Source organism: Anguilla anguilla, chromosome 13 (assembly GCF_013347855.1).
Source record: "Anguilla anguilla isolate fAngAng1 chromosome 13, fAngAng1.pri, whole genome shotgun sequence".
Lineage (NCBI taxonomy): Eukaryota > Metazoa > Chordata > Actinopteri > Anguilliformes > Anguillidae > Anguilla > Anguilla anguilla.
The window spans coordinates 21,120,746-21,145,338 of record NC_049213.1 but is presented as its reverse complement, the minus strand read 5'-3'; the positions used below and the strand labels follow the sequence as shown (position 1 = coordinate 21,145,338).

The 24,593-nt window shown below is 43.3% G+C and overlaps 1 protein-coding gene across 4 annotated transcripts in view; it reads left to right on the top strand.

Annotated features, from left to right (window-relative positions):
- pcbp4 (poly(rC) binding protein 4) overlaps window positions 1-23,829 on the top strand; it is a 58,932-nt gene extending 35,103 nt beyond the window's left edge. The window contains exons 5-15 of one of the 4 annotated variants that reach the window (XM_035389397.1): window positions 594-710; window positions 3,229-3,360; window positions 4,041-4,169; window positions 6,271-6,345; window positions 6,940-7,011; window positions 10,642-10,683; window positions 10,877-10,949; window positions 12,281-12,336; window positions 18,656-18,825; window positions 21,133-21,175; window positions 21,490-21,668. In XM_035389397.1, coding sequence (XP_035245288.1) covers window positions 594-710; window positions 3,229-3,360; window positions 4,041-4,169; window positions 6,271-6,345; window positions 6,940-7,011; window positions 10,642-10,683; window positions 10,877-10,949; window positions 12,281-12,336; window positions 18,656-18,825; window positions 21,133-21,175; window positions 21,490-21,543 — 963 coding nt within the window. In that variant the 3' untranslated portion in view covers window positions 21,544-21,668. Of the gene's footprint in view, window positions 1-593; window positions 711-3,228; window positions 3,361-4,040; window positions 4,170-6,270; window positions 6,346-6,939; window positions 7,012-10,641; window positions 10,684-10,876; window positions 10,950-12,280; window positions 12,337-18,655; window positions 18,826-21,132; window positions 21,422-21,489 lie in introns of those variants that run through there. The other 3 variants (XM_035389395.1, XM_035389394.1, XM_035389396.1) reach the window with 3 other exon arrangements.
- The last annotated feature ends 764 nt before the right edge of the window (window positions 23,830-24,593 follow it).

The window sequence follows — 24,593 nt, the reverse complement described above, 5'->3', positions numbered from 1 at the left end:
GTAACAAAATAATTAGCAATAATTTGTTGCAGCTGTGACTAGCGCAAATACATCCCAGAAATATCCCTGATGGAAAGAGGCTGGGTACTGAGTGATAGAGAGATCACATGTAAGCAATGCAGACAGGAAGAGCCCTGCAGGACAATGAATCAGACAGGCTGTCCAGCCTCAGTTCCTCTCTGTGCACACACGCGCTCGGTCCGCTTTACTCATCAGTGCCGTGCTGAATGGCTCAGTCCACAGCGGCTCCTTCACACACACACACACACACACACACACACACACGGAAACACGCACACACACACACACACACACACACATACACCTGCACACACACACACACACACACACACACACACACGTATTTGCAGTTTTTAAAGGGTGCATCTCGCCCTGTTCAGAAAAAGAAATGAGAAGATGGGATGTTGATTGGCATGGCCGGCCTGTGGAAAGGTTAGCGCTGCCACTCTCGTTTCACTCTGCCCAGCCACAGAGGTGCGTTGGGTGCTGAGGCAAACGGAAGTGACTCCAGAAGTAATCTCTCTCTCTCTCTCTCTCTCTCTCTCTCTCTCTCTCTCCTTTCACACCTACAGAGCAGCGCACGCATCAACATCTCAGAAGGGTCCTGCCCTGAGAGAATAATTACCATCACTGGGCCCACAGACTGCGTCTTCCGAGCTTTCACCATGATCACGTTAAAACTGGAAGAGGTAGGAGAGGAGAATATACACACACTACACACACACACACGGACACACATATGTTACTTGTGGGGACTATGACTAGTGGTCAAATGGGAACCATGTTTCCCAAAATGTTAAAACAGGACTTACATAGACATGTATCCCAATGATTTAACATAATTGTTTTGACAAAATGTTTTTTCCCATCTCTCTCTCAGAATAGGGACCCTCCACAATCTGCCATAGGATAATGTAACTGCTCTATTGCTCTTAACAAAGACTTAACAAAGGCTTGTTTAAAGAAGAGATTATATTCCATAAATTATTGACATTTAAAGGCTTTTCAGTTATTAATATATTTTGATGTTATACTGTTAAGGTGTTAAGTTGTGAAGTATAATGACATCACAGATTCCTACTGAATAACATTACACATGCACACACACACACACGCACACATACTCACACATACACATTCAGGAACACCAAGTCACTCTGTCAAACTGACATACTTCATCTGTGTCCTTCAAGTGAGAGCTTTTTTATTGCATATATCAAAGACATAGGTGTCAGTCCACATGGGATTAATAATGTAGCCTCGTCTGCTGTAAGCGAGGCTTGTGCCAGCAATCAGCTTTGCCATTTCATTAAAGGCCTTTTGCTCACGGCAGAGAAAGCTCTTGCATTGCTGTTGTTGTTTGTTTCTGGCAGCCCGAGCACCCAGAATGGTATTCATTAAACATCTGTTGAATTCTCTGGCCTCCACAGCCACCCAAACCCCAAACTCACTCCCCCTTGACCCTCCAAACCGCTACTCTTTTCTTTTTTAACCATGAAGTGTGTTGTCATAGTAACCCCTGGGGTACCCTGCAGCTTGAACCCAGCACTGGCTCGTGTCTTACTGCTCAAATTAATAAGGAGGTCTAGGCCAGGTGTACTTCTCCATCCTTTCAGGATTGGTGGGTAGTAGAGAGAAAACATAAACAAAACCCTACTGTACAAATAAATCATGGGCTCAGCTCAACCAGGGCCTGGTTTGGTTATTATTGTATGCACACTCTAATTAGGAGAAGGGGGGATCCTAAGCCAATAACAGTTAACTCCTACCAGTGTCAATTCCACATTTATATCCACAATTATGTCTGTGCTGTCACCCTATTCATCTCTGGAAATATTCGAAACATAAACGTTTAGGCGTTTATGTTTACAGGTCACCAGCCAGGACATAATTCATTTTTAGTTGCAAGTCGATTGCTATTGACATTCTATGATCCTATGCAGAAGACAAATATAGATAAAGAATAGGAAGATGTCTCTTGGTAGCAACGAAGCTCACGGACCCTGGGAAGTATTTCCACAGATTTGCTATGAGAATTACAGAGGATTGGCTAGAAAGGATTACTGCCCTCACAGCTATTAAGACGTAATGCATATTTTTAAATTAAATTTAGAAGCTGACGTTCAGAGCTCTCTGATCCTGATGAAGGAAGATGGTCTTCCCCGGAAAAGTCATAAAGTGCAAATCCAACCAAGGATAAAGAAAGCCCAAAAGAAAAAAGAAGCCATTTTATTATTCATGCAGAGATGTGGATATCCATCTCGACTTTGTTTCAAGCAAAAAATAATGTTCTAAAGAATGGGACCATTTCGGCAGAGCTGATGATCAGGATGTCTTTTCGGAAGGGTTTGGGAGGAAAGAAAATAACACTGAAAACTTTAGTGAGGGGAAAACCATTTTGTTTGGGGCGCACCGTGCACATACTGCATTCCTACTCAGGATCACACAATCTGATTCAGCCCACGTATGGTGATTTGTGCTGATGGGCAGCCAGGCAGAGCACGCTATTTACATTTCAAACACTGCCTGATTCTGGCTTTCACTAATTGATTGCACCTCTCACCAAGCACGATTAAAAGCAATATTTATTACTTGGCTTAATTAAAGAAAAAGCCTGTCTGAAATTGCAGCCTTCACCTGACTAATGGGCACGACCCCTCCATTTCCTTCAGGCTCAATCTCATTTCGGGGAAGTTGTTTTTTTTTGGTTTCTTTTTTTTTTTGTCAAAGCAGAGCATGCTGGGACGGGGCCAAAGAAGGGGTATGTTTGGTGCATACCATTACTTTTCCCTCCTCACCTCTACTACCGCTCGTCTCCTCACCAATATTAGATCAAAGTAAATATCTCATAGTATACAAACGTAACAATTTTCTGTAATTCCAGTGCTGAATTGGCTTACTTTAACACACAGAGTATTAATCTCATCCTCACATGCCCATATATGATTGGATCGACATGAAATTTCACACTAAGATAGTTTCATTAGCATAAATACGGGGCACCTATATTTTTGCTGGTTTCTCATCGAAGTTCCCTGTGAAAAGGCCTGAACAAACGTCTGAGGGGGCGTGTCCATCTATGGATAAGCGTCCGTCTACGGGTGACATGATGCTGTATCCCAAAAGTAATCAAGTGTTGTGTTCTTCTTAAAGTCCTCCCTAACATGTTTCTACTGCTCCCTTCTTGGGCCCCTTGACCCCCCTCAGGATCTCACAACCCTGGTAGCCAATGGGACAGTCACCAGTAAGCCACCAGTCACCCTGCGGCTGGTCATTCCTGCCAGCCAGTGCGGATCCCTCATTGGCAAAGGGGGCTCCAAAATCAAGGAGATCCGTGAGGTGAGGTTTACCAACCGGCCCGAAAAGCAATTCCAGTGTTTCGCAGACTTGGATCAAATGCATCTTTGAAATACTAACCCTAACCATATCTTTAACCCTGGGGACCTTTTTAAAACAACTGCTTATCGTGTTTTAAAAATATTTTTGAAATATTCTTTAACACAGGCCGAGTGTTTACAGGCTATGTTATGTTTGCATTCATAGTCGTTTATTTCACATGCTTGGTCATTTGTTAATTATCCAGTAATGTTTAATGCTATATCAATTGAATAAGGTTTCCCATATTAAAAATGGAGGAGGGTGAAAGGTAGGATTTAAGAAAGGAATGTGTATTAAATTAGCTAATGCTCTAACCACCTGGAATACATTTTTGTTTTGTGAAGTGAAGAAATGGTAATTAACATTACTGTACATTTAGGCCTTTTGCGGACACCTTATCCACCTGATCTTATCTTACCCAGGTGTGCAACTTACCCACCTCACTTTTTCGATACATACATGCAATGCGGTTCTACAAGTGGATATTTATTAAAGCAATTAAAGTACCCATGCTCAAGGGTACAATAGCAGTGCTTCACCAGGGAATCAAACCTGCACCCTCCGAGTTATAAGGCCAGTTCCTTAACTGTAATACTACACTGCTGCCCGCCCTAATGTGTGCCTCTTTACCTCTTGAACAGACTACAGGGGCACAGGTTCAGGTGGCTGGTGACTTGTTGCCCAACTCTACTGAGCGAGGAGTGACGATATCTGGGACCCAAGACGCCATAATCCAGTGTGTCAAGCTTATCTGCACAGTGATCCTTGAGGTACAGACATCCCCATCAGCCAAAGCTGTGCCAACACATTTGTACTGTCACTACACAATTTAGTCAAAATCTTCACTGGAAGAAAATTGTTGCTTTGTATCTAAACCTAAACTTGACATATCCAATTGACATCCCCCGCACACATACACACACACACACACACACACACATACACACACATATTTATTTAACTTAAATAAATTAACTTCGTAAAGGGTATTTTTATATATTTTGGTTTCACCGTGTAAAAATTACAGCACAAATTGCAGCATAAATAACTCCCTTGATTTCAGAGAACCATAATGTTTGGGACAAATGGCTTCATGAGCATTTCTGATTAGTCAGGAGTGTTCAATTGCTTTGTTAATTCAGGTATAAGAGTGCTTTCAGTATCTAGTCTTGGTTCTACGCATTTGATTACCGTTGGAGTCTGTTATTGCCATTTGTCAACAGAGTTGTGCCGATAAAAGTCAAGGAAGCCATTATGAGGCTGAGAAATAAGACAAAAAACATTCAGGGGCATAGCCCAAACCTTAGGTCTGCCAAAATCAACTGTTTGGAACATCATTCATAAGAAAGAGAGCACTGGTGAGCTCAATAATTACAAGGGGCCTGGTAGGCCAAGGAAGACCCCGGCGGTTGATGATAAAATAATTCACACCATAATGAAAAAAAACCCCCAAACACGTGAGTGACACGGACTGATGGCAAGAGTAAATTGTGGAGGCCAAAAGAAACTGCTCAGGATCCAAAGCACCCTCCAAAGCATCTGTGAAACACGGTGCTGGGGGTGTTATGGTTTGGGCATGGCTGCCACAGGTGCTGGCTCGCTTGTCTTCATTGATGATGTAACTGCTAATAGCAACAGCTAGTTGAATACTGAAGTGTATAGAAGCATCTTATCTGCTCAAGATCAACAAAATGCCTCCAAACCCACTGGATGTTGCTTTGTCCTACAGCAAGGCATACAGACATCTCAAACATACAGCTAAAGCACCAAGCAAGTTTTTCAAAGCCAAAAATTGGAAGAATCTTGACTGGCCAAGTCCGATCTGAATCCAATTGCACATGCGTTTCATATGCTGAAGAGAAAACCTGAGGCAATTAGTTCCCAAAACAAGCAGGAGCTGAAGATGGCTGCAGTGCAGGCCTGGCAGAGCATCACCACAGAAGACACTCAGCACCTGGTGACCTAAAAAGGGGGGGTATATAAAAAGTGCTGTAAATTCTATATGGTGAAACGAAAGTGTATAAAATACAATTGAATAAAAATGGTTGAGAACGTATACCACATTGATTACAAATCAAAAATTGTGGAGTACAGAGCCAAATCAAGAAAAAAATTACATTTCATTTAAATTATTTTCTGGAGGATGTTTCAAGATCTAAATGATTTCAGGTCCTATTTGTGTTTCCAGAATTGCTAGTCTGAATTGCTAGTCTGATCCCTGTTCCAGGGCTTTCCACAAAGGCTGTAAGATTTCATTAGGATTCCTCACCACTGGGGCTACCTACTTGAGAATGCAGATTATGCAAAGTAATACAATGGAGCTGCTTTAAAAGATGCTCCTCATTTGGGGAAACTCAATTGGAGCTACACACCTTGATAAATAAGCAGACCAATATGGGTGCTCTCCTTTTCCATTTTGTTATTATTTTATCAGTGCATTTAGTCTCCATCACCTGCTGCAAGGTTATTTTTCATTACAATGTGTGCACATGTGTGCATGTTTGTGTGTGTCGTATGTATATGTGTGTCAATGTATGTGCTTGCATATCTATCTGTTAGAGTCATAGCAAGGAAGAAGTCAAATTGATTACTTGGCATTGTCAGTGGTGTTTGGTGTCAGGGTAACTTGAAATAACTCTAATGCCCATAAAAATGCCCAGTACTCTTTTATTATCATTTTTGATACACCTTTTGTATCAAACCTTTTTGTATCCAATGTGTTTGTATTACACCTTTTGTACCCAGCAATTCTGTTGCATGAAACTGCAGTCTCTATTTTTTCTTCTCCACTGTGTGCCTGCCACTGACCCACCCTGTTTCTCTTTCTGTATTGTGTTTTTTTATTTTTTTTTATTTCTTGGACTTCCACAGTCCCCGCCGAAGGGGGCCACTATTCCATATCGCCCCAGCCCGTCCCCCGGGGCCGTCCTGATCTCCGGGAACCAGGTGAGGCAGCGGGAGTGGGAAAATGGCGGGGGCACAAGGTCGCGCGTTCTGCATGCAGTGCGGCTACAGGTCGGCACACTCGTCTGCGTGAGGAGGGGAAGCACAGAGAGGCTGTTCCCCCTGTCCTTTTAACGGTGGCGTAGCTGCTCATTAGTAACAGGGTTAAGCACGCTGACAAGGCGAGGCCCCTCAGATCAGGCGCCCTCATGAATATTCATCCGCCTCAAATTGGTTTCGGTAATTTCCAAGGGAGGAGATTAATTGAAAAGGGGGGGGGGGGTACAGAGAGACAGTCAGGTGGATGTCTGAGGTAATGTTTTACATTGAACTCTGTCTCTTGGAGTTCATCTGGGGGAGACGCAGTTCTCATTCATTAGCTAAATTATCCCATTTTAAACAGTGAGAACATCGCCCTCTGATTTACAGGTATAGGCAGAAAGCTCCATTGAGACTCATTGAAAAGAAATGTGCAATTGTCACGAAAGAGTGTGATGACAATGATTTAGGATAATGATATATATATATATATATATATATATATAATTAAATGAAGCCATGTTCTGTTTTGTCTCTGTTCCCTGTGTGTATTTCAAGGTTTTGGAAGCCTCTGAGTTTGGGTCACACCCTCTTTTCTCATTGGCTCAGGGAGGTGTGGAGCTGCAACAAGTGAGTATCATTTTAGAAGAGGAGTTCCTCCGGGGGCTTCCAAATTTAACTCTGCATCCCTCAGCTTTTACCTATAGCAAAGGGCATGTGGAGACAAAGGTTTCATTTTATTTTTGTGCAGTTCTGTTTAAATACGCATGTTGCATCCTGACACCCTGGGCCAGTGAGAAACAGGAGAGTATTTGTCTTTTTTGTGCAACAGGGAAAGATATGGTGTAATGCAGGCAGGAGAAAGGTAGAAATGCTGCTTGGTGCATGGGTATGTTTTACACACACATGCACGCACGCATGCACACACACACACACACACACACACACACACACACACACACACACACACACACACACACACACACCACAAGCACCACTGTGCTATCACATCACCATTCAGCCTGCACAGAGCTTAATGCTTACTGATAAATGGATACCAAAAATAAAGAAAATCAGCCTCTTTCCTTGTCTGCAATTTTTGTGCTGTAGAGCACTTTTATCAACAGTGTGCTGGGCCTGAGAGGGTGGGTAGGGAGGCAGACGAAAAAAGCAAAAGGGTTCAGGGGTTGGGGTGGGGGAGTGGGTTAAAAAAAGCTTAAAAAAAACAGGACCTGCTCTTGGTAGTGTAGTAATCTGACAACAAGGTAATGATTGATGTTGGGGTGCATACCTCTTCAGTGGTTTCGTGGCAGCCTTATCGCCGCGGTAGCTAAATGGGGCAGGCATGTGACCGAGGCCGCCCGCTCGTGGTGATGTTGGGCGGGGCCAGTGGGGGCAGCCACACGGGCTAGCATTTCCTCAGAATTGAGTTTAGATAAGTGCTGTCTGGCAGGGGCCTGGGGCCTGTCAGCATCGCTATGGCTCGCTAATGAAGGCCCCGTGTGAGAGAGGGAGAGAGAGTGGGGGGTGGGGGGGGGGGGGCAGATTACGCAGCGTTAAGTGGTTGTGCAAGGCGATTAATGCTTTTATACATTATTTATGAGCGTGCCAGGCTGCAGGCGGACGGGATAGGAGGAGGGAGGAAGGAAATTAAAATAGTAAAGTCCAACCATTGTGACGGAGCCGCCACCCGTTTCGCGGTAGATGATGGTGTGAAAGGCACCCACAATGGGCAACTCTAAACCAGATCACAACCAGGCAAGCAACCAGTCCTAGAACACCGCCCACCTCTACGGACGAGCTGCCGCAGTGGTTTACACCAGTAAGACGTCCCTCCTGAATCATGTGACCAGTTGCCTTCGGTGATCCAACAGGATTTGGATGTATTTGTTGCGAATATGTGTGACAATGAGTGTTGACTACATGGAGACTTCTTGTAGGCTGTTCTACTGTCTAAGCAGACTGGTTTGACTATGGGCTCTGAAACTGCTTGTTTAATATACAGATTATGTTTGACGAAGTTGTCAAAATAAACAATAAAAAGGGGTTGATGCTTGTCTCATCCTGTTAAGGCCATTGTTCCAGCTTGTGGATGGGTTGCCCAGTCTGTTACCTGTTAAGGCTCTGTTCCACTGTGTGGATGAGTGCCACAACCTGGTAGGCTATATGTTAAGGCACAGTTTTAAGTGTGAGGATGGGTCTCACAGTCTGTTACCTGTTAAGGCTCTGTTCCAGTCTATGGATGGGACCCACAATCTGTTCCAGAGTGTAGATAGGTTCCACAGTCTGACATCGTACCAACTGTAGCCAGCAGCCAAACCCAGGGTGGGAGTGATTAAGTCCACCAGAATGACCATGTCTCATCACTTACCAGTGACCCCCACAGGCTAGTCAGGCACCCACAGCCTGCCTCCTGAAGCAGCACATTGAGGGCTCTGTTACTGGAATCAATGGCGCACGGCGCATGGTCGAGGCGACAGAATTTTGGTATTTGCGTAACCAGAGAAAAGGAGCGCAGCGGCACAGGTGGACGGTGGGCTGGATTAGGATGAATATATTATCAGTGGGCGTGTTGCAGCTGGGTTCAGTCATAGCCAACCAAATGACCTCTTTTTCATTCCCATTAAGAGCCATATGCTTTGCGCACCGCCATACCGCCAATTTCCATTAACTACCACTGCAATGGAAGACGAGAATATACTTATCAGAAGAAGTTTCTCCCAAGAGGAAATTAACGTTCTTGTGTGGGAGGAGCAAAAATCTATGGCACCTCAAGACAACCGGCAAGAGCAGATTATGTTCGGTTAGCTTGGAAGAAAATAACCAATGCTGTTTGTGCAGGTAGCTTAGATGTAGCTATCATTTTAACCACAGTCACATAATTAAAATTAAAATTTAAGTTGAATTCTTCAACTTGAAGTTGCATTCTTTTCATTATAGACAGGTGTAAGAAAAAGAATGGAACACAGTACTCCAGGGACCACAGTGCAGTATATGAACAGCCATAAACAATTAACAGTAATAAATAGAGGAACTAACATTATAAAAAAGACAATGAACAATAAATGCGAAGTGTGCATTGTTCCTGCTTTCAAAGTCAAATTGGACAGTATATGATCCACAAAAATGGATGATTGGCTTTTGAATACATTATTACCATTCACACATTGTTTAGGAAAGCCCTGAAATTAGCAGCTCACCATATGCTGGGCTGCAACTTGCGCTGTAGACCTTGCTTCCTTTCCTTGCCTCCTTTCCCAGTACGGAAAGCCAAACAGGTCAAAAATACGTGAAATTGACATCTGGAATCATGTGTTGTCAACGTGGGCTCATTCCATTCACTTATTTTATCTCCTTGCTTCCTTTCCATGTTCCTAGCTCCACCTATCGGTGCTAAAGGTAGCACGTAAAGGCCTCGCAGAAGGAGGAAATGAGGAAACGTATATAAGGCAATTGGAAAGTCCTTTCTCTTTTAAGCGTCAGTTTGAAGCTATATCAATTAGAGATGTGGCAGATGGGGTGAGGTGGATCTACAGGTCGATCACGTGTTACGAAAAAATACTTCTACAAAGGATGCTCAATAATTTTTTGGGAGCCTTCTAGCTCCAAGTTCCGTGAAGGAGGGTTGGAATGCCCGGTCGATTTCCAGGTCATTCAAGGACCTTGGGAGCAAAGGATGAATAGGCATCCACGTTGACAACGTGTGAGTCCAGATGTAAATTTCCACATATTTTCGACCCGTTTGGCCTTCCGTACTGGGAAAGGAGACAAGGAAAGGAAGCAAGGAGGTCAGGAAATAAGCAGTTGTAATGCACCCCTGGTCTGAGCAGGCGGGCAGCACAAGCTGCAAATCACAGACTACTCTGACACCAAAATTGCCGTGCGCTGACAGATCCCCAAGAGCACCCAGCGAGTCACCAAATTGCCAAACGGGCTCAGGCACATCAAAATTCATAATGAAAATGCCACTTCGCCAGTGCGACGGCTCACCACATGCCAAGCGCTGGCCAAAAAATAGAACCCTAGATGTCTTCCTCCAACTCATGTCTGTACAAGTTCAACTTGTGGACTGTGAAAAGAATCAGCAACTTGTCCTCTCATATTTGAAATGGAGATTGCAGCAATGAACACAGCTGGTGAATTGGGAATTTCAAATTGAGAAAAAAGGGGGGAAACAGAAATACAGAGAACAAATAAGGTCCCTCACTTGATGTGGATATAGTATCTGTGATTGCTTATTCATGTCTGTTTTTCTTCCAGGCATACACTGTACAGAACCAATATGGCATTCCACACTCAGAGGTAAGGGAGGTTAAGTTGATTGCAATGTTGAAATTAGCACATTTTTACCGTATCTGTGGATAGATTATTACTATTAAAGTTTTATTTTAGGTTGAAATTCCCCTTTTAATAGCATGTTTGAATTTAGTGTACTTTTTTCCTTATTGTGTTGTTTTCTGTTCCAACGCCCAAACTCCCTCCTTCTGGTTTATAGTTGGCCAAGCTTCACCAGTTGTCCATGCAGCAGGGCCTGACTCCCATGGGCCAGCAAGCCCCCATCCTGCCTGGTAGGGATCCACCTGGCTCCAGGCCTCTGGGGGAACACAGGGCCCCCAGGAGGGAGGGAGGGGATGGAGATATACCCACAAATTTGGGATCTGGGGGGGCAGGGGGTGGGGAGCAGAGGTGACAGGCTATCGGTAAGCAGCTCTGAGTGAGTGAGTGTCTGGGCAATGATCTACAGCCCTACTCAGATATAACTTTATTAAGACTCGTATATATTTTTTCATGTTTTGTTTTTTTTAACCCCAGTGAAACTGTAAGCTCTCCCAAAAAACTTCAAAAGCAAGTCTTTTTGATACTAAAGGCCATCTTAAAGCCACAGAAGCTTCCAGACTGACCTGATCACATGACACATAAACTTCTTTCGGAACGAGGGTCCTTATATTAGTCCTTATATCACATATAAGTATTTAATGTATTTAAGACTGGTGGCTGTAGGCCTGGGTTGCGTACCTGCCCTCACAGGAGCATATGGTGTGGGTAGATTAGTTCAGTGAAATGGGGCCAGTCTATGCAGGGATTTCACAGTAAGCAGGAAAGGCGTTTAACCTCAATTTAGAACTTTATAGGAAGCCAAAGAGGGAATGGTTAATTTTCATGGTCATAATTTAATGGTCATTTTGTCCCATAATAATTTCAGTACGTTTCTACATGCGCTCCACATAATTCCAAATTTTTAATTGAAATAAATACATTTGACTGGAAGTTTCAAGTCCACTTCACTGTGAATGGATGCAAACTGGTCATTGAAGCAGTGGCACTACTAGTTGATCTGAAATAGGTCTGTGAATGAACACACTTTGTAAGGGTTTAAGTATTCCAAGGCATAATAGCGGGACAATGATCCAACTGCAGCTCAAGCAGAGATGGCATATCCATCACGATATGAATGGGGAATGAGATTATGTTCTGGGTAAAAGCTTGTTAGGCATGGCTGTGTCTCTGTCCTTTTTTTAAAATAAAAAAACCCTGCACATCTCCACCCAAGCGGGCTCCACTAATATGACTGAAAGTGTGAAACAAGAGAACCATCGAATCGGCGCCACTGTCATTAGGAGACCAGGTGACGCCATCCGGGTGGCACTGACAGACATAGTGAAAAATGAACTTGAAGCAGAGCAGAAACTAGGGCAAGGGAAGCAGACATCAGTGAGGCGTCATTTAGCCGCACATGCACTACAGACAGGAAGTGGCGTGTGAAGGTCTCCCTCCTCTTCACAAAGCACAGCGCTTCTGTAGGCCTCACATATAAAATCCCATAAAGACAGCCCCCTCCATTGTATTGTGTGTGAGGATGGAGATGTTCTCCCTTATTTCTGTACCTCTGTTCTCTCAGCAGGAATAGAGACCAACACCCAGACCACGTCCCAGGAGCTCCTCATTCCAAACGACGTAAGCCTTCCATTTGTGAACGCAGCAGTGCAGGGGGAGGGAGGGGCAGGTTGCAGGGTTGGGTGCAAAGGCTTGGGTGGAGTGAGCGAGGCGGCAATAAGCCGAAACAGAGCTTGTGATAAAAGTGTTTTCCGAGATCTCCCACCTAAAATATTTTTTTAAATGGCACAAGAGTAGATATAGACTAGGAAGTATGGTCACATTTCCTGCACTCCACCCCATATATGTATAATATAGACACCCACTCATACACACACACAGACACACACACACAGTAAGGTGGTGACACAGTTTTAGTTGTTTTGGCTCTGTACTCCAACACATTGGATTTGATATAATACATACTACCCCCATTTTAGGGAACCAAAAGAAATAGGTCAAATAAACATAATCTTAAATAAAGTAATCTTATTTAGTACTTTGTTGCAAATCCTTTGCATGTCATGACTGCCTGAAGTCTGGGGCCTACAGACACTGAGTATCTTCCATAGTGATGCTCTGTACAGCAGCCATCTTCAGTTCCTGTTCTGTTTTGGGGGCTTTTTACCTACAGTCTTGTCTTCAGTTCAGTTTGATTCAGGTTGGGTGATTGATTTGGCCAAGTTGGATCTGAGGAGATAAGATGATTCTGTAAACTTCAAAATTCATCCTGCTGCTCCTGACAACAGTCACATAATCAATGACAACTGAGCCAGTTCCAGTGCTAGTCATACATGCCCAAGCCATAACACTACTACCTCCACTATGTTTCAATGATGAGATAATATGCTTTGGATCATGAGTGGTTCTTTTCTTTCTCCACACTTTCCTCTTTTCAAAACTTTGGTGTGGGTTAGTACTCGTCTCATCTGTCCATAAAACTTTCTTCTAGAACTCTATGTACTTCTCAGCAAACTCTAACCTGGCTGTTCTGTTCTTAAGGCTTAGCAGTGGTTTGCATCTTTCAGTGAACCCTCTTAGGTTATGCTGGTATAGTATTCTCTTGGTAGTAGTCTCATGCTGCTTTTATGCTTGTACATACCCTCAAATTAAAGCTGACAGTCTACACTTTAATCTCATATGCATTGTTGCATTTCAAATGTGCTGGAGTACAGAGCCATAGCAACAACAATTGTATCACTGTCCAAATAATGACAGACTGCACTGTACATATCTCTCTCACTTTCTCCTTCTCTTTGTGAATTTCTCCTGATCACTTTTCCTATATCTATCTCTCTCACTCTGTCAGTCTTTGTTGCTCTCTCTCTCTTTCTCTCTCTCTCTCTCTCTCTCTCTTTTCTACTACATATTACAGTCTCAAAGGGGCTTGTTCAAGTCTGCACAAAATATCCCTTTGTGATGTCTGGCATGCTTGAAGCTTCTCTGCTGTCAAAACATAGCAGTAAATAAACAGGGCAAGAGCCTGGCTATAAGGCCTCTCCACACCCCAACACTCACGGGCTGGCTTAGTGTACCATGCACGCTTTTAAAGAGGAGCTAGACAGACCACCCATGGTATAGCACGGACTATCTGCTGGTTTTTAGCCCAGACACCATATTCAGCCATTCAGCATGTGTGTCATGTGACACTGTGTATGTCATATGACAATGTGTGTTACTTCTGTATATTTTCTGTCCAGTTAGGAGAGTCGAAACCTATCATGGTAGAAATTTATCTTATTTCATTATCAATATAAAGTATGTCATTTCTAAACAAGAGAGCTGGATATCTGACACAGCATATCCATTCTGATTGGTTATTCACTTTAAGTTCATTTCTGATTGGAGTCCCACCTAAACAGACAAAACTCTTCATTGGTTAAAATGTAAATGACATGTTGTTCGAACATGGTCTACAAAAGATCAGTACCAAACCCACCTGTTGTTGGAAGCATAAGAACTGTTTCCAGGATAAAAAAATAACCTAATTGCAGTTTTCAGCTGACTAAAACAGGCTTAATATCATAATATCACTTTCTTTGCTACTTTATGTATTAAATAGCTACTCACACATGATGATTTTCATCATTGCAGAAGTTTTCATTACATTAGAAGTAGATATCGTGACCTGTGCACTCAAACCAAAGAGAAAATAAAACAATGCTTTGTAAAAAGATAAGCTCATGAGACACTTTTAGAGACTCAAATCACATTACACAGATGTGATTTTTATAAGAAGGAGTTAATTGTACCTTTGTAATCTTCTAGAGTAAATCTACAAGATTGACAAATTTGAACATAAAAACCCACAATTAAGAGTCGTATCTTTTTTTAAAAATCACAGCGAGCGAGCATTTAAACCTGACACACTGTGAGATGTTCTCCTTAAGATAGAAATAAACAAAGGGTGGTTATTTTGTAGGTGGATGAGCAACACTCTACCCAAATTACTGGGACGTCAGCACAACTGACAGCTCAGGGCATGACTGTAGCACAAACAGCGTGGTGCATGCAACAAGCTGGCCGGCCCATTACCCAGCACGTCAGGAGGCTCTCCGCTGTACCGCCGGCAAATGTTACCGACTGACACTCGAAGAGTCTGTATCAGACATAACTACCACATAAAGCATACGCCCCATCGCAAAGTACCCAACCGCCTTCGTGTCACAGAGGTTCAAGGTTCTCTTCAGGCGAATCTTGATATAAAAACAGCGTGCGTCGTTTGCAGAGATGCAATGGGAGATCGTGGCCATGTGATAACACAAGAAGCATTGTCAGGGGCCGAGTTCAGTCTCAGTTCCAACGATTCAGTTCCACTGAATTGAATTTTATTTGAAAGGACATGCTCACAAAGACGCTTTACAGGAAAATCTGAAAATTGGGAAGGGCTGAGAGTGAAAAATCACTCAAACAGCAGCGAGAAAAAACTCCCCAGTGGGAAGAAATCTCAGGAGGAACCCAGCTGATGACTATGCTGTTAAAGGGGAACTTCATCCTAAAATCAATTTTTGAAGCTAAATAGATCTGTCCACAGAAAATATGGATTAAAAAACACAGGCAGTGTGGTATGCTGTCCTGTAGCTAGAACAGCTGCATCTAAGCCATGGTTCTCCGGACTTAGGAGCAAAGAGCTTGTGCAGCTTTTGAACTGGGAGGGAAAGAACTACCAGCACATTATTTAAACAGTTATTAATGTTTATAATTGGGAATAAATGATATAAAATTTAATCTGTCTGTATGTATAACTGTGCTTAAGGTCACTTTACAAGCTGCGAGTTACGTGAAGTGCATATTTATTTATTTTGCTTTAAACCATAAACCAGCGATCACATACATACCAGCCATTGTAAAGCCAGCAGGTCATCATAAACTGTATACATCTAAAATATTCTTCATCATATGCATAAGCTGTCTCTGCCTGTCGAAAATGTGCTATAACTGAAATAATACCAAAAAACTGCAGAAAGTGAACTAAGTGTATTCCTCTGCCTCATGTCAGTGCAAACTGCAGTGTGATAAGAAGTGGCGGCTGACATCACGTGTTTTGGATGAGAGCACATGCTTGTCTGTGGTCTTCCAAATTGATAGCGGAAGTTACAATGAGTGTTGATATATATGATTTTTTTATTTTTAAAAGCAATGAAATGAGATGACTGGCCCATTCCTGACACCAGAAAGGTGTGAGGTCCAGTCTCGTTCTCTGTGAGGAGAACATCATCCTGTTTTACCCACCTCTCTGAAGCAGCACAGAACACAAAGATTGAGGTTGTGGGTAATGAACCAAGACAAACTGAACGATCGGGAGGGCCAAGCGAAGAGAGCAGGACAGAAGGCAGACGGAGAGTCAGCAAGCATTTGTGCCCGGAGAAGCTATATCTGGGAGAAAAACGGTGACGTTCACAGCACCGCAAGCCTTTTCAAATTACAACTGCAGCAGGGATTCACCAAAAATAGACCCAGTTACCGATTCAGCACAGTACAGCTTCCTTTCTTTTTATTTGCTGCTGCGGGGGAAAAAGGCTGACCGTGAGACAACCCCATCCAGGGCTTCTAGATATGTTACTTCAGAAAACAAAAAAAACTAAGATATAAATCATAAAATTGGTCCATGCCCTTATAAAACTGGCCAATCATAAAAGCCTGAGTGAGCTAATGATGGCAACTGAGATGCAAGCAAATTGAAAGCACTGTGGAGGTGACCCATACAATAAAGGGCAAGAGGGCAGTTGGGAAGGGCAGGACACGAGTCCAACTGCCCCCCAATCCCCCCATCCCCCCCAGTTTGTCCCCACTCCCTGGCCTGTTACTTGTCTGAGGGCACTTAGTCCTTAAATAATTGACTGTGCCACAAATAGCCTGCAACACCAGAGCGGGTATCACACCGTGACGAATCAGGCGCTGCACAGGCGGGTGACTTTTGAGGAAAGGAATTCTCCGCTGTTAAAACATGGGGCGGGGGGGGGGGGTGGGGGTTAGAGGAACAAAAGAGGGAGCTGTCCGTCAGCCGCATGCCAGGCTGCCAACACGTCCGCGTTGGTGTCCCTGCGTCACTGTCCAGGCCTGCACGGGCCCCTGCGGATCAAGGTCCTGACACCAGCACCCCAGCCCTCAAGGTCCTGACTCCAGGCTCCTGTGCTGATCCTCTGGATTAGGCTTAGCCCAACAAACAGACACCCCCTCCCCTCCATATTTGGGGATATATCCCTACTAGATCAGGACTTGAGCCATGCCAGTCCCCATCAGGGATGCCGAAACAATGATAACAGCAGACAGACAGTTCATCACCTGTCTGCTCTACACCCCCCCCCCCCCCCCGCCCCCCCCCACCACAACCCCCCAATTTTGGGTGATTTACATGCAACCCGGCTGGGGTGGGTGATTTCAGCAGCATCATCAGTAGTCAGAAAAATCCTCCCTTTTGGGCACTATCAAATTTGCCTTATTTTTTTCAGATTTCATTAATTTTCCAGGTTAAAAAAGAATTTGACTCTTTAAAATAAAGCCTTTTCTATTTTAATGAAAAGCAAAAATCACTAACTTGCACCACTGGCAGAAATACAGTGAAAGGTTATTTTCATATTTGAAACTTGAAAACAAAAAAGGGGAAAAAGGGAAGGAAAAAGAGAAAGAGAGAATGGCTCGAAACGAATGGCCTGTGTCCTTTGTGCAGATTTCTTTCCCCTGTGGTGTTTTCCATTAACCAGCAGAAAGAAGCCTTTCCCAGATGGTTGTTCAGGAAACGGTACTTTTCTGAACTTGCTCGACTCCGGGAAAAATCAATAGCCACTTAGCCACACAGATTGAAGCAAAGCAAATGCACGCTGGTCTCATTTTACTGAAGCTGAGGAGATTGAAATTGACGAGGGGATTGGGAGAGGAGTATTAGCTGGGCCTGATAGATGGACTGGCCGGCGCTGTGCAGAATGGAGACAAACAGGGGAGGGGAATTATCCCTCCCTCCCCCTCTCACAGAGGCCACACCCTTCCCTCACACAGAAAAGAACAGATACGCCATCTCTTTAGGCATTGTCTTGCCATCAATCAACAATAAATAATATCTGCGCCTGCACTACAAATAAATAATGTGTATGTGTATTACTTTGGCATTCAGACCTGGTTCAAATAATTATCCAACATGGTTTTAATGCTTTAGAGGAAATATTCCTGAGAATATTCCTGAGATTACTGAGAGTTAAAAAAAAAAGAAACATCTATTTTCAATAATATTCAGAACAAAAATTAATTGTTGATATGTCTGTAGTCTGAGTGTTTTCAAAATTTACTAGCATTGAAAAAGAGTTAAAGCACCTCAAATATATATATATATATATATATATATATATATATATATATATATATATATATATATTTCACCCTGGTTTGCTCACAGTCTGTCTTAATGGTCGAAATATCTACTTGGATCTGGTTTCATATTATCGGGAATAAATAACACATTTTGGGTGAGTTGTAGTGCAATACACAATTTTCTAAAAAATTTTTTTAAAAAAAACAAGTATCCAAAACGAGAAAAATACGTGTGAACTCTGCGTTTTTGCAGAAAACAAAAAGCAACCTGTTTTCACTGTTGCAGGTCTTCAGACAGAAGACCAGTGGTACAGTAAAACTGTGTTGTGTGTACTGTTTATACTGATCAGGGTAATTATATATTTGTGTTTTTTTCTGTTGTGCACATTTCAGTGCCTCTGCTGTATAGCCCTGTAATGGTCTTTTTGACTTGGTGCAACTAATAAACTGCTCAGGTTCTGCAATAGCACGTGTTTTTCTTCCTTTGGTAATTAATAACTCCATTCATTGGTACTGTCCCCTTTTGGTGATATATCTACACAAGCTCATATTGTTTTTTCCCCCCATCCTTTTCTTTTTTTGTCATTTAAAACAGCTAATTGGTTCGATCATCGGCAGGCAGGGCACCAAGATTAACGAAATCCGCCAGGTCTCGGGAGCACAGATCAAGATCGGCAGTCAGCTGGACAGCACCAGCGACCGGCACGTCACCATCACCGGCTCTCCTATCAGCATCAACCTCGCCCAGTACCTCATCACTTCCTGGTAAGCTCCAGCACCCAAGGTCACGTGATCTTGCTCCCAGAGCTTTCCATGCAAGGGGACCTCTGTCCAGAAGGTTTAACAGCTCGAGAAGGGGAAGTGGCTGAACTATTTCTGTTGAGACCATAATTAGCTGAGTGGATAGCGAATAGCTCATTAGCAAAGATAGCTAAAGACACCACACGCAGAGGTTCGGCAGCTGGAGAAAGCCAGACCAGGACAACTTTGTCCCACCACCCCAACCCCCACCCAAAAAACATTTGGTAAGAAAATTTTAATTGTTTCCAATCAACATTTATTGAAATCTTATCAAATGTTTAATGGAGATGAGAGAAACCTCTGAAAACCAGTCAGTGCCATTCACTGCCCTCATGAGGCTGTATGGGCAGTGGCTCTCTTGGCCATACAGACTGTTACCACGGCACTGAAATTAAAGCGATATTTCATTCCGCGGCCAGAGCAGCATGTAAAAAAAAAGATAGAAAGAAAAAAGTCACAACAAAGGATACAGATCAAAAAACATGAGACCACTATGATGAAATAACAGAATCGGCATTTCAAATCAGAGGGAGAGTAGCAATCCTCTTTGAGACGATGTGGCGGTTGAAATATCAATGAGGTGATTAATAACGATGACAACAGAAAATTAATAAATAAAGAAACGGAGCGTACGTGAACTGAAATCCTAAAAGGCCTGGTGCATAAAGTGCCTCTCCCAGAGAAAAGGGCAGCAGTGACATTGTCTCCTCCGCAACCCATCCACACCCCCCCCCCCGCACCCCACTCCCCACCCCCCCTCCTGAAGCCAGTGGCTCAGGATTTTCATTTGTGGGATTTGCTGTGTGCTTCCTACCCCCCCGTCTCACGAGAAAGAAAGAGGGCCTGAAACAGCTTGTGCCGAATTTGATGCCAATTACAAGCTGTCATTTTGAAGTGGATATAATTAATTACTGTCCAATTACCCCTGTGCAGCACTTAGCATCACACTTAGAAATGTATAGAAAAAAACAATAATCTAATGGATTGGCGTAGATTAGTATTAGAGGCAATTATTGCAGCGACATTCACTTCACTGCTCATACCCCGGTTCACAGTGGTGGAATGAAAATCTGTCAGTTTCCAGAATTCTGTAATTGATGCCACAACATAAGTGCCTTAGAAGGTGCTGTTGCCAGAGCTGATCCTTACGCCACTGCCGATGATCTGTGTGCTGTGTTGACACTGAGAATGTGAAGCGTTGAGCATCTTGCTGTCAAGTCTCAGTTGAGTATCATTCTACTCATTCTTTACCCTGGTGTGCTTTCAGTTGGCAGAACACGTTACAAAAGAGCATTCACAACTTTTTCTGTTGAGCACAGTGTCTCAGGCAGGTACATGCACACTTCAGTATGTTACCAAATACAAAACTACTCTGTGTGTTTCTGACTATGTTCATGCCAAGAGTTACATTATTTGATTGTTATTTTCAAAGCCTGACGCACAAATAAAACACTATCTTTGTAGATACTCTCTATTTTGTGGAAAGTAACTAAAAAGGTAACCAGAAAGTATAAGTGAAGTGTAATTTTTCAGATTGCATAATGCTGAGAGGAGTGCTTCATCAAAGTGCGATTTTAATGAACTCTCCTTTGTTGGGGATTCCACCCCCCACCAGGATTTCAACAAAATCAGTGTTCTGCTCAACAGAAAGGAGCTTAATTTATAAACTGTTCTTATAGAAATGATCTGCCTTATCTGCCACTCCAGAGTTCCACACTAGGGGTGGGACGCCCCGGTTCCCAAAGGGCCGTGTCTGTTTCTGGATTTCATGCCAATTTCCACCAAATTATTTAATCTCACACCAACATCAGCTCACTCCTGGGTTAGACCTAGACCTAGAATGTTTCATATAGGGACACAAAGAGAGTCTCCAGCTGGCTTTCATAAGCTTATCAGTAAATAGCTAGCTCGTAGCTTCAATGTCAGATTACAAAAATGATCGGGTCTAATGAAATAATTAAGAGCAGAGGTTGGCGTGAAATACAGAAACCAGTAAGGCCAATCAGGAACAGGAGTTCCCCACCCCCATTCTACATTAAACAATCTGACAATTCACAAACATCGTGAAGACGACTGTAGGGATGTAGGGATCTTTCCAGTACTTTGCAAACACGCAAGCATCTCTAATATGTGAGGACACCGATGTGTTCGTGTGTGCTTGCAAGGTGTTTTTACGGTGATTTTAGGTACTTTGATCTTTAACAGGGCTTAAAGAAGTAAATATTTAAAAATCCTAATGAATTTAAAATGATTTTGTTTCCTCTCCCTAAGCCCCTACCCAAGCCATCTCCCCGAATTAAACAGCACCTCCCCCGTGAGTGCCAAGGTCCCCCCTCAAATAATCTGTTGCAACCTCCAGCAAAACACACCTCTCTTATGATTTTTTTAAACTTTTATTTACTTTTTATTTTTTGTTTTTTTTATTTAATTTCTCTCAATTTTTTTCTTTAACATGTCTTTTATTTAACCTTCTAACCCTTTTCCATCCGGACCTCTTTCCCTCCTCTCGCCTCCGTTCCCTCTTCCTCCACCCACCCTCCCTCCCTTCCTGTCCTTCCACTTCCTCCTCCTCCTCCTCCTCCTCCTCGTCTCCCTCCTCCCCTCTCCCTCTCCCTTCCGCCTGTACAGTTTAGAGACCGCCAAATCCACTGCCCAGTCCTCCTCCATGTCGACCCCTGTTGACCTCAACATGAGCTTCACCCAGCCCGCCTCCCCCGCCTCGTCCTCCGCCGCAGCCCTGGCAGCGATGGGGGGACTGCCCCACGCTCCCATGCTGGGCACCCCCTATGCCCTCCCCCTCTCCAGCCTCCTGGGAATGAAATCCGTCCCCTTCCTGGCACTCTCCACCCCCACCGCCCCATCAGCAGCCGCGGTCGCCGCCGCTGCCGCCGCCGCCCCCACCCACGGAACCCTGGCCTCCTACACCGCCAAAATCTCCTCCGCCAACGGGATCAAGAAGCCCGAGAGACAGAAGTTTGCTCCCTACTGATGCCGTCCCCCGACCCCCTCCACCACCCACCCGCGTCCACGCTCCGTGCCCACGTCCACCACCCAAAAAAAAATAACAACCTCCCTGCTCCCTCCATCTGTCCACCCCCACCGCCCGCCCACCCCCAAACCCGAGACAAGACCAGGGAGGGGCATCTTTCTCTTGCTCTCTCCTCTTGCCTGACGATGTAGCCGTTATAGTAAAGAGACTGTACACATCTTTCGTTTTGTTTTTTGTTGTTGTTTCTGTAGCTTTGTCATTTTAGCCACAAAGAAAACCAGGACGTTGGCTTATATAGTTATATTTATGTTATTTGCCAAGATAGCCTCTTTTAAGCCATAGACTGTTCCTTCAGACTCTTTCTCCCTATATACCCACCTTTCCGTCTACTGTCCATGATTATTTATTGACAATATTATCAAAAATAATCCCTCAAAGAGTTTATAAATGAAGCACTGCTGACTGAACCTCCACTCTATGTATCAGCTTTTATACTGTCTGTGTATTCTCCTGTACACCACTTCCAGAAGGCTTTTTTAAATATATGAAAGATATAAAGAAAAAATTCAAATGTTTTTAAACAAACAGCAGATTTTAATCTGTTTTTATGTGTTTTTGTCCATTTTACTTTAAATGTGTTTAATTTATTTTATTTATTATCACTTATTTCTTTTATTGGTTAATTGTTTGTTTTCTGAAATGGCGGCAGGTATTTCACATAATTTTGTTTAGTCCTGCGCTGAATTGTCTCAAAAATGAAAGGCTTTTGCCTCGCATTGACCACATACGTGATTCATTCTAGCAGAGCAAAGGTTCAAAATACATTTTTTGTTTAATTTTTTTAATAGGAAAAGTGTGTTGCCACTTCTGAAATGTGATTGCTATTAAATGCGCTGAAACAACACGCTAAAGCCAGGTCCTTTTTTTATTTCAAAATAAAATACCTGGGGGCCAGGACTACATGTAATAATGTGAAAACGAAACTAGCTGAGTTAGTGAGGAGCAGTTTCCATGCCGATGTCCTTCCCCTGCCATAGCAGCGCATGGAAACTGTCCGTCTAGTAGCAGACACTTATGCTGCATGTTGTCTATACACACAAACTCAACATACATGCAGTGGGATCACTGTACTGACAGGCTAAACAATAACACGCTTCGCTACTGAAGAGGGACACTAAAGTGAAAGTGTCGAGTGAAGACCACACCATAAAAACCACAGAGATGAAGTTCAGGCAAAAATACAATATATAAGTACATATATAGTTGTAGATGTAGGTTATAATATATAGTATCATCACCAGGAGATTCTATGGTAGATTTCTTTTGTTCAGGTTTTTATATGAGCTCAATTATTTTTATAAAACCAGATCTTTTAAAGTGACTGATGCCACAAATGTGAACACAGATTCATCAGGACACACGTTCATCCAGGGTACAAAGGCCTTGAGCGGCTGTTCTCATTTTCTGCAGACTTTGGTTTATTTGCATGTATACGACCAGACTGAATGCCTATGCAAAGCATCTGTCTATTGCCCGCCCAAGTATTTTGTGTTCTGCACCATCGGTAGGCGGGGATGTCAACCGGTGAGGAAGGGCTATTCGGAATAGTGTTAAATTTGTATTTCTGGCATAGACAGTGCTGCTCCCTGTTTTTGTGAACCAAAAGATAAATAAAAGTAATCCTCACTTTCAAAATCATTCACTTTTGACACCAGTGTACACATAAAAATGAAACAGCACTATGTTTTTAACCACACTTATGGCTTTGCACTTGAAATTGGGATTTTAAGTAAAGGCTAAAAATAAAAAGGAATTTTAAGAAAGAAGTATAATTAATTATTTCCCCAGAATCATAGTTTTTTTGTGCACAGAGGTTCATGTCATTTGTGTCATTAACTTCAATTCTTTGTGATTCCTTTTATTTATTTTCATTCATTAATACCATTCAAACAAATAAAAATGATGCTGTATTAACCTGATACCAGTGCTCAAATGTGTCTGATCTTTGTCAATGAGTAGACATTAATGTTAATACCGTCATACATCAATTTGGCTTTTCACCTTTCAGGGAGTGCTCCAGCATTTATGGCCGCTTTTAAGTTTAATGATCTCTAATTGGGTTTGATTCATAGTTGAGGCCATAAAAAGGTGCTTGCCTTCAGAAGGACTAACATGAGAAAGCCTATTCCCTGCAGAAAGTCCTGGCTGACTATCTGTCACAACAGAGAGAAGCTGTGATGATGTGCAAACTGGGGGGAGGGGCAGGTGAGGCAGGTAGAAAAATCCACCCACCTGCTGGCTGTAATTGCAGACACCCCCCCCCCCCCCCCCCCCCCCCCCCACCCCACTTGACTGTACGCCTTCCACTGGCCTGCTTCCATTGCCCACCAAAACACAAAGACTACTACACGGAGATGACAGCAAGCTATGATTACGCTAACTCTTCAGCAGCTGGCCAAACACAAACAAATTCTTCTTGGCGTCACAATTGTGTTTGGAAGAGGGAGGGAGGGAGGGAAGGGGGGGGGTGTTGGTGGGGTTCCATAGCAACTATGACACTCTACCTCTGCTGGAAATATACAGAGGGCAGACAGCCAGGTGGCCTGAGACAGAGTGCATATGGAACACACATCCTCCTGTGCGGAGAAGGAGCAGGCCGGGCACCACATCACTGTCACTCTCACCGCTCCAATCTAAAGAACATCCAGAGACAAAGAAGTGGGAGGGAGGGAGAGAGAGGGGA